At 35.8% G+C, this 11,290-nt stretch overlaps 1 protein-coding gene across 2 annotated transcripts; it reads right to left on the bottom strand.

Moving 5' to 3' along the window:
* Positions 1-2,557: 2,557 nt before the first annotated feature.
* Positions 2,558-11,290, bottom strand: LOC149022758 (uncharacterized). 2 transcript variants are annotated; one of them, XM_089150695.1, is made up of 8 exons: positions 10,558-11,290; positions 10,263-10,448; positions 10,043-10,129; positions 9,834-9,935; positions 5,802-5,927; positions 4,855-4,992; positions 4,080-4,313; positions 2,558-3,578 (listed from the first exon to the last, which is right to left on the bottom strand). In XM_089150695.1, exons 1-8 carry the CDS (start codon positions 11,074-11,076, stop codon positions 3,201-3,203), a joined length of 1,770 nt encoding a protein of 589 aa, XP_089006821.1. In that variant the 5' UTR covers positions 11,077-11,290; the 3' UTR covers positions 2,558-3,200. The 2 variants fall into 2 exon arrangements, with proteins under 2 accessions (XP_089006821.1, XP_089006820.1); XM_089150694.1 differs by having other exon boundaries at positions 2,562-3,578; positions 9,834-9,944.

The raw sequence follows: 11,290 nt of genomic DNA, 5'->3' as shown, positions 1-11,290 counted from the left end.
AATATTTTCAAAAATCCCAAACTATCTTTGGCTAAAATATTTTTTATTTTGAACCCTAAATAATAACCTAATAGTTAAAATACTAAATTACCCTCAATTAAAATCATTATAAAAACCAAAATACCATGGTTAAAATCAAATTATCTTTAATTATTAAAAGCCCAACATATCTTTTTTTATAAAAATTTTTATCAAACAATTAAAAAGACACGTACTTCTATCAAGTAAAATTAAAAATGCAATTAAAAAAAAGGGTATGTTAATAAAATTAAACACGTCTCCTATTTTGGGTTTTCTAATTGTTTGATCATTTTTTTTTAAGAAAAGGTATGTTGGACTTTTAATAATTAAAGATAATTTAGGTTTAACTATGGTGTTTTGGATTTTAACAATTATTTAGATTAAGGATAATTTAATATTTTAACGGTTAAAGTGATTACGTAATTTAGGATTTAAATTAAAAATATATTTTTAGCCAAGTGTAGTTTGGAGTTTTAGAAAAATATTTAACAGTAAAAGTTAAATTTAACCGAGAAAGTTAACAAATGGGAGGTGTTTAATATATTTGCTAGGTAAGAGGAGAGGTAAGTGATATTATCCAACAAAGAGGGAGGGGGTGTAAGTGCTATTTGTCCAGCTAAGAGGGGAGGTAAGCAATATTTACCCTAGTTTTTATTTTATATATATATATATATATATATATATATATATTGATAACCATTTTCTATATTACTTACTACCCATTAGGGGTGTCAACGGTTCGGGTTGGGCCAGTTTCGGGCCGGTGCGGTTTGGGTTCGGGCTAACGATTTAAAATTGGGTTTACTACCTATATGTTTTGAGTACCTTGTTAATATGTGAAATTTATCAAGAGTATGTGAACATATATAAGCATTAAGTTATCTCCAAGTCTTTTGGGTTGGGTGTTTAAAACAAAAAACATTTTTCTACAAAGATTTATAAAATTTATAGAACTAATATACAAAAGAAACTGGCATCATGATGAATTTTAGTGGGTTGTTTCTGCTTATTTTCCTCCTCCTTGACACTTGTAAAAATGGATTAAAATAAAGCATTAAAAGATTTTTAAATGATAATACACTTGCTAAATATTTACTAAGCCCGTCTTCCAAATGGCGAAGGCTTTGACAAGCTTGTTGTTTGCATATTCCAAATCAAAACGATAAAGAAAAACAAATGGATACTTGGGGGTTTTCTTATCTTTTACATTTAAATTTATTTTATTTTATTTCTTTATAACGGGTTTAAAGGGCTGGTTTCGGGCCAAACGGTTCGGACTAGCGGGCCACACACGGGCTGGCCCGGCCCAGCCCAAACCATTGCGGGCTGAGGTTGTTCAGCCCAAATACAACCCATTAAGCTTCGGTTTGGGCCGGTTCGGGCTATAGCAGGCCGGTTCGGTCCGGTCTTAACGTTTCGGGTTAGGTTTTGACACCCCTACTACCCATGAATCACATCTCCACAAGTTTATGATAACTTTTTTTTTGGTAGACGTTTATGAGAATTTACAATTAGGAAAAGAAATAGTATTACAGAGGATTTGATTGATAAACTGAATAATTCAAGGGTAGCATTAATTTAGGGTGTAATATACTCAAAGGAGTAGTTTTGAAAATTTCGGTTAACAAATTCTTCTTAAATTGAATATTACAATATCAAGTTTTTGTTGTAGAGTGAAGATTCACAAGAAATCTAATGTGAACTAGGATTGGTACTATTTTACTAAAGTGGATTATACATTTTGGTCTATATATATATATATTTTTGTACTGAAAAAACATCATTCATGAACTTGAAAGGAAATACAAACACATCAAAAGAAAGACAGAAATACAAAAGATAAATGCATGAAAACACAAGATTCAATCTGAACCAAAGAATGGAAATTGACCAAATGTTATACATGCAATAAACAAGGTCATCCTGGCTAAGGAATGGATCGAGCCCAAGCTCAAACCCTTAGAATAGTGGTTGTAACAGCCATTACACCGATTAAGCACAAGGGATACACCATATGTATCCTCCATCACAACGCCCAAGGAGGCGATACACCACAAAGGCAGACATAAACACGCCATAAGGGCGGAAATACACTACTTAACCTACAAGCTGAATACCCGGGGTCTATAATCATCTAACACCCTAGCAAAGCTTGTATTCTGAAAAATCAATAATTTATATTTACTATCTAGTGTTCTAAATTTATAGCTTTTTACCTTCTTCTTCAATAAGTAATTCTCAAAGAATATTCCTACATAAATTTAGTTTCCTTTACACCCAACTCCTAAGGACTTGATAACTACTTACCTAAGACTTTCAAATCCCCTCGAGATCATGCACAAAGTCTTGCCTTACATTTAGAATTGTATATAAAAAATATATCCCCTAAGAATGTAATCAAGGTGCGCGTAAGCTAATCTGACTGAACCTCAATTTTAGTTTATATATATCCTAGTAAAAACTGCATGTGTGACAAGACGTGTAGAAAAATAAATAATTAATTTATCGTATTGATAAAATAAATAAATAAATAACAACTTTGTCTAATAATATATTCAAACATCAACATAATTTAACCCAGTCATGGCCCAGCCCTGTACCCTTTTTAGGCCAGGTTTTTGAAGTCTATTTTCTAGGTAAGATGCCCTGACCAAACTTTTTCTGCTGCCATGGCCACTTGCAAAATCTGCTTTTTCATTGTTGGCTTTATTGCAACTCTACAAAAGGAACAAATAAAAGTACTGTCTCAATCATATGATCCATCATTTTTACATTTATCTGACATAAATGAGCCAATGTTCTGTAAACAATCACTTTATAACTGCATCTCTCTCCACCAATTTGAGTGCCAAATGAACTACCAATCTGATATGAGACGCCATTTCTTTACTGCCAAAAGAACAGCCAATGTACTTTACATAAACTCTGCAAATTTGCATGTTTCTGTGTAACATGATAAAACACTTCAACACTCTATGAAGAATTGTGTTCTGCTACATGCTCCCAACTCAACAAACAAATGGCTCAGAAATCCAGCAATCAGAAGTAGACATTTTAGATCATACATGTAGATGCTTCTCTATTAAATTCCAAGCAACTTAAGACTAAGAATATACATTCAGTGTTTCAACCGTCCATGATCAGAGCATTAAATGATCCGAATTAAATGACCCTGAGAATTAAATCACAATACTACTAGCACAGAGAAGTAGACTACCAGACTGTATTCTGTTGTTAAGGATCACCCTGTCAAACAATAAACTCTCAGACAGGTAGTTCAACTTGTAGTCGTCTGCATCATAAGAGCTTAACCTTGGTGGTGTCTGACAGTCCCTCACGTTATGATTTTCCTTTTCAAACTTCTTTATATAACTTCTTATGTCATGGAGAAGTCCATTGGTTTCTGTTGGCTCATGAGAGAACTGAAAATTGTCGAACTGTTCAGTATCGGTTTCTGGTAGACTTCTTTGATCAGTACCAGCTTCTTTGCTGCAGCTTCCAGCTGTTAAGATATTACTCTCTTCGCAAGGCGTGTACAAAACTCGAGCATCAAGGTCCTGCACATAAAGAAACTAATTGATGCATGTGTTTTAACCCATGGACTGAAACATCAACAATGGTACGAAACTCTGAATACTAGTACAGATCAGACCTTTAGTGTTTTTGCAATATGTAGCAGTGATGTGGGAGGAAAAGAGAAATAGCACTGAAGGCTCTACCTGACATAAAATTGGATGATCTATAGTGGGAAAAACCCCATATTCTAGGGAATTGATCTCCCAAATAAAAGCTATTGGCACCAATTACCAAGCTCAATTACAGCAAATAAAGCTTTTCTTTGTCATATTTGCAATCTTCACTGTATTTGTAGGTCAAACTAAATATTCAGATTTCAATGTACTCCACATTCTTAAATAAATACTACATGGTTCAATGGGTTTCAACCATGGTTTAAAAATAAGTTATTAGAGATGTGAATGAGGCTAAAAACTAAAGATTTCTCACAATGGTACCAAATGTGAACGTGTATGGGTGGACATAAGTTCAGAGATGTGGACCTTGTTACAATTGAGTTGAACACTAGAACAATGGGAAGTTGAGGCACTGGAACTTCCACATGGCATGAATCTACTCTCACCAACAGAGGGAGTAGCAGCAACAGAATTGAGTGGTGGTTCCTCTGGTGAAGAGAAGTCAGAACTATCAAATGTTGATATTGATACACATTCATCAAAATAATTCATGGCTTCTTCTGTGAGACGCTTGGACATTTTCCGCCGCTCAATGCTCGTCTGTCACAATAATTCCATGGAGTCACTTGAACGAAAACAACATGGAAACTTCAACAATGAATAAATGATATGAAAAGCAAATGAGTAAGAGCATTTCTCTGATGGTTAAGCATCAATCAGCTAGGAGATGAGCCCAAAAGTCCAACTTACAAAATCCAAAACTCAACTTTGACAAGAAATTTCAGTACTTGAAAAAAGAAAGGGAAAAAAAAAAGTTTAGTTCATCCAATTCACAAAATCTCGGTGACCATTTCAAGGATGGGATCACATTGAATCAACGTTATTTCAGGATAGATATGGTCTGAATCATTGTAAAATTGTCAGATGTAACCTTTTTATTCCGGTTAATAGGGATTTCTAACAGCCAATCAATGGGAACAAAGAGTGAGATGCCAGTATCTAACATGGAAATTGAGTTTGTAACATGGCTTTTGATATGAAGATTACCTAGGCCAATATAGGAGGGTTGGTGTGACTTTCTAACATGGAAATGGGAATACAACACAGATATGCCAGTCTGAAAGTGAACTAAGAAGCTTACTTTTCTTCTGGGTTGAGGCTTCTGCACAGCTGATGACTTAGGATCTGGAAGTATCTCCTTCAGAATTCGACTAAGCTCTTGCCCTCGATGCTCCTCCATAGCCAGCTCTGCTCGAAGCTTCCTAGCTCGTTCTTGGGACTGAAGGTTGGAAAATCATGGACTCAGTAGATTGTTTGATAGGGAAGATGCTATTACATATCAATGTTCTAAAATAAGGCCAGATAACTAATCTGGACCAGTAGTGGATAGGACAAGTCTAACCCATCACAAAGTAGACTAGCCAATTCATGACCAATGAGAAGCATCCATTCCACTCAATCAGCCAATCTTATATATGGATTAACCAATGCAAACAGACAAAGATCTCTATCATATTCAACTGTTTGCTAAAGAATGCAAATGAAGATTCTTAAGTGTGCCAGAAACAAACAGATTAACAGAATACCAGTTACATGTTATGCAAATGGCACATTCAAGTTTTCAAAAGAATAGCATGTGGCACATGCTGTCCACAAATAAGGTTTAAACTTTAAGCAGTAAAATAAGCTCACATAGTGATTTATTTTTTAGAATTTGCTTACGTATTGGAACTTCTCTTTGTAGTTTCATGAGTTTAATGCCTTGGGGGACTATATCAACTTGCTGCTCTATTTTTATTTTTTATTATAGAATAGCAATTAAGAACAGGGTAGGGTTGGGTGGTTGAGCAAGGTTTCTATTTCCCGGCCAGCCATTTAGATAGGCAGGAGGCAAGCATCCTTAATGCAATTGTTAAGAATCAGGAAGGCTCAGAATGCCATAAAATTGTTTGAGTTCAGAAACAATATATTGTTTTATCTTTAATATAATAAAGGACTCAATCATACAACAAAAATGTTAAAGAGGCAACCAATCAAGTAAAGCAAGCACATGCGAGGTTGGAGAGCTTTAGAGAGGGGCAAAGGTACCAGCTCAAGCTTTTTGGCATATTCTTTTCTGATGTCAGAAACTAATTCAATTGCATCTGGGTTAACTGTACCAGGTGGCATATCAACGAAATTTGTTGCTCCAATAGTAGTACTCTGTCGAATCACCTGAACTTGCAAAGAAGGAGAGAAAAGATAAGAACTAACAAAAGCTTGGGACACAGCTAAGCAGCAAATAGAAAGTTTGACAGTGTATGTACATTGTATCTGAGAACCAAAACACTGAAACCCTTAGCAAGTAGATTTACAGGCAACATGACAGTTTTTCTCTCTTTTATTTATTCATTTTATTTTATTATTTTTTTCTGGTTGAACTGCAGCATGACAGTTGACAAGGAGTATTAAGTGATTCTGCTTGCATAAAGAAATCAATTCCAGTTCTTCCACCACCTATTTTTATTCAAGTGTTGTTTCTTAGTGTAACGTATGAACTATTAGATTATGAATCCACTCTCTCTTCTTGAGAGGATAAAGGAATCCTCCAATATGCTTTGTGTGGTCATAGGTAAGATAATTGACAGACAGGAGGAACTCTCTTTTCTATTATCATGCATCTTCTATATCTATTAATTCAAGAAAAACAAAATGAGAAATCCATTTGGCTGTCTTAATGGTGTGAGATCAAACATGTCTTAACAAGAGTTTTGATGAATACATTTCTTTCTCCTTTTCTATTGTTTAATTTAATATCATAACCAAGTCAACACTTTCCTTTGTCTTCCTCTCGTCCATTCTATACAGGCTCTTAATGAGCTAATGACACTGAACTCTCCTCCTGTCCTCTAGTATACTGAGGAATTTCAGTGTTATTTACATGAATGGAGAAAGTAGTTAAAAGACTTCAGAAGACCAATCTAAATCTAAATCAGGCCATTCATTTCATAAAACCTGTCTTTGCAATGTTTCAGTGGATTATCCTCTCCTCTTCTTTCTTTCTTTCCCCTTTCTCTCTCTTTAATAAAATTTTTCTCGAACCAGCACCTTAAGAAGACAATAGGGAAATTAATATTTAGGCGGTAACCATGTCAGAAGCAAAAATATGTCAAACCTTCTCTGTGCACCTGCCAATTCCTAAAGTTCCAATCATACCCCAGTGCAATGTCTTATGGCACTAGGACTCTGAATTTGGGAAATGAGGCCACTACCTACCAACCTACCCATTGCTACCCCTAGTTTCAAGGGAGTTTTTACCATTGAGTGTTTCAAATTGATTTCCTACAATCCAGCAATGCAGCAGGAGGATGGAAGACTATACTAAGTTGCTTAACAAGCCTGCAGAGTAATACAGACTGCCAGATACATAACAAAACAACAGTACACATAAGTTGAATTTGCTACCACACGGTTGATTACTAACAGTAGAAAAAGGTGAAAAAGAAGAAAACAGCTATATGCTGAAACTATAGCAATCATGGAGCAACTCTAGCCACACATTACAATAAGACAGTGGCATATGATTCACTGTCCTATGTCATGTCAGATATCTTGATCCGTTAATCATGGATATGAATTATCATATTTAACTTTTAAATATTTTGGAAAGCTGCATGAGTGTATTTAGTTATCAACCATGCAGCAGTTCTGTGAAACAGGAACAAAGGAAGATAAATATTTTCAGAGCCATCCAACAGATGGTTACAAGCATAAGGAAGAAAATCCGCATGTTGATCTGAATCAAATTCAATGCACAGGAAAAAGGCTCATGAAAGAAATGACATAAAACTCAGAAGACCTGGAAGAAGACTATCAACAAGAAAATGCACACAAGGCACAGGTCACATGTTACAGAAAGTTATGCACACTCCATATTCACCAATGAAACTCTAAAACCAAGTCTTTGAACCCAGTTGAACCTTGGTCAATCTATCCATCATATTATTCAGTCTTAGATAAGGTTCAGTGAATATACCAACCAAGTTACCTATCTAATAATTATGTTGCCTTGATTAGGTAGGGAACAAGTATGTTTGGGGTCAACCCAGTTCACCAATTGAGTTGTCACCCAGTAATTGAATACATGACTGATTGGACCACAGGACTAGGATCTCAAACAATGGAGATAATGTCATACAACAACATGTGCATATTCAAAGAACAGATTTAAATTCATCGGAAATGATATCTTTAGGTGCATAAGAGATATGGCACATGAAGATAAACCTATGAATGTGCATTGCAATCTATGTAGTAAACCACATGCTCCATGACATAAATGGAGCTCAAGGTGAGCATCAAGCTAGTAATTCAAAATAAAGATGAGGCTTGAGTTTCACGAATTTAGCCTTTCCATTTTCCATGCTGTACATAATAAAGATGACCTACACCTATGTAGGAGAAGAAGAATCAAGATTAAGACATTCAAAAAACTTGGGCTAAAAATAAGGGAGAATTAGCATAAATGAGGATGCAAAAAATGACATAGTCAACCAACTAAATGGTTTCATCCCATCTTAATGGTCAAGGGTCTGGGTCTGAAACAGTCGTCTCAGCAAAGCAGGGGTAAGGCAGTGTACATTATGACCCTCCACAGATTGCAGGGGCCTTGAGCATCGGGTAAAACCCCTAATAAAAAAAAAATAATAAAAAAAAAAAAAGGAGAAAGAAAGAAAGAAAGTATGATTGTTGGGGTAAAATCCTTTCTTTCTTTCTTTCTTCTTCTTCTTCTTTTTTAGTAAAAAAGAACAATGACTGATGATGGAGATGGATAACTGACAGTCCGACTTGATTGATAGATTTCCCCATTTTGAATGTAAAATTCAATGCCTGGTTGATCCAATTCAACAGGGTCACACTTATCCAAAATAAGAATAGCTGAACTTTTTTTGATGGAGGAAAAAGTTAATATTCATGCCAATCACAATCTTCTGAACCACAATGTGAGCAAAAGTCAGCATCCTCAAGGTTAAATTGAATGTGTTTAAACGTTCAGAAAGATAAATGCCAGGGATGGGGGGAGAGGGAATTGATACTGAAATAAGGTTGTATTCTTCACTATGATGAACCCATGGCTAAATAGAGACTCCCTTTCTGTAGATGCTGAAGCTCTATGAAGTTCAACAGAGTGCTATCTATTCTATTCTGTTTTACCACAAGTTAGAGTGTGTTCTTCTTATAAACTTGTGGGAGAACCATTTTGAAACTTTAATATGGGTTGTAAACTGGAAGATGCCAACTAGACCCTGTGGAGGAACCAACTACAACAATTGAATAGGAAACAAAGGATGTGAATGAGATATACAAGTCCTTTGGACACCCAACCATGTAAGAGTTAACCCATATTTTTTCTTTGAATGAATTAGTTATTCCATATTTGTTTCCTCGTGAAATGAGGTTAATCCTTCTTCTTCCTCTTTTTTTAATGAGTGCAAACTAATAGTCTTTCCTTCCACATATAGGTTATATGAAGATCCAATCTCTTATCTTTGGAAATCTGCTCCTGCCATCACTGGTTCACTCATTCTGAGCACTAAGTATGAATGATAATCGATTGCATTTTTGTTCCAACCTAGTGTATTTTCAACATATATGCTTTGATATTGAACTCTATCTTGGTCTTTCTTTCCTCCTTCCATTTTCATTTTTCATTCCTCTTACCCTTTTTCTTTTGCCTTTCTTATCCTATTTCTAGGCAGAACTTTATCTTGCCTACTTTTAACTGCTTGGTTCCATGAAGCCAATCCCATCAAGTTGGGAGAAGGCTGAGTCCTATGTTGTTGCTTCTTCCTAAAACAAGCATGTTGTGAAGGCAACACCTAGCTAGGCATTCCAGCGCCTTAGACGTCTTGGTCATCTTGATGGTTTCACCATGCTTCAAGGTCCCAACCAACAACTTGGGGGGTTGCCTAGATGCTGTGAAATGTATGGAAACAAGTCATACATAGACAGATTATTTTCTTACCATAACAATGTGAGCTTATGTTTAGCAAAATTTTGAACTTAATATGTTTCACATCAATATCTGAACTGATTATTAAATGCAACTAATTCAGAACATATCAAGTCATAATTTCTTACATTTTCAAGGTCTTTTTGCATCTCTGAAATTGCTCGTCTTACTTCAGAGCGAACTGCTTCATATATTCCACTAGTGCCAGAATCACCTGCCTGCTGATCAGTCTGAAAAGACTGGGTAATTTAGCACAAAGTAAGAACATGTCATTGTATAAGGACACTTGATCCATAACTCCCAATACAAATTGAAGGAACTAAACAAGAATCTTCACCTTCATCTGTTCAAATACTGCTCTGATGGTTTTCTCTTCAGCTTCTGAGAAAGAACCTGTAGAGATCTCACCTTCCAAATTTGGAGTCTGCAGACAAAACTAAAAGTATTCAAATTGATAAAAACCAACCACCGAAGCTTCTATTTCAACTAGGTCTTGACCCATATATATAGGGACATTTATGCACTTCTTCTTTTTGGGTAAACATTTATGAACTTACCACTGAACCATCTGAAGGCTCCAAAAGAGGATGTTGACTGGACCATCTATGCAAATTCCTTGTCTGATCTAATAATTCAGAAGCACGAGTGGCTACAACAGTTTTTTTCTCCAAGCTGGGAGCTGATTTCTCATGTTTCTTATTTCTGAGATTAGAACTCAAATCTTTTTCCTTTTCGGCTTCACTCTGTGATCATTAAACAGCATCAGTAACAAAACAAAATTACTCTCTCTCATAAACCGACCAAAGCACAACAAAACAACGAGTGGTGAACCTTAAGCTACAAAGCTCAGACCTCAGAGTTTCCATAATGGCCTCTTGACACAGATCGCCTCCTTCTTCCCATATCAACCCTTGACAAACTTCTACCTGCTCCCCTTCCAGTATCCAACGACTGATTTCCATTATCAGGATGCCTCGTAACTGATCGCCCTCTTCTGCTATCCGAAACACCACCACTCCCCACTGAACTCCTCGCGGCTTTACCTAATCTGGATGCTTGCTCATCAAGTTTGACGATTCCAATGACTTTTTCTGATTCAACAACTTCTGGAGGTGACAAACTACTGCGGTAGAACAATGGATTATCTCTCTTATTCAGAAAATCAATAGTGCTTGTCAAGGTAGAAGAAGAAGAAGAAGCAGAAGATGGTATTTCCTTTTCTTGGTAATTTCTAACCACAGCACTTACGCTTCTCGACCTACGGGGAGGTGCTTTCTTAGTCAACTCTGAATCTTTTGAAGAAGATGTGTTATTGGAAGAAGATCCCAAGTTCCCCCTTCTGGAGTTAGATTTGAAAGCCGACACAGCCATTTTTTCCAATGAAACCCAACACGATAAGAAAAAAAACCTGGAATTAAAAGTTCAATAAACACAAAGATCTGCAGAATCAAGTAGAAACCTCGAAATTCTCTAGTAAACAATAATGTAAAGTTGATAAATCGAGTTCAATCTTGAAAATCCACTACCAGATTTGTAATGGAAGAGCGGTTCGTTCTGTTATTATTACATTCTGGAATTAAGCAAA

This window comes from Hakea prostrata, chromosome 3 (assembly GCF_041222555.1).
Source record: "Hakea prostrata isolate BN-2017 chromosome 3, UWA_Hpros_2, whole genome shotgun sequence".
Lineage (NCBI taxonomy): Eukaryota > Viridiplantae > Streptophyta > Magnoliopsida > Proteales > Proteaceae > Hakea > Hakea prostrata.
This window is presented reverse-complemented; position numbering and strand designations above follow the sequence as displayed.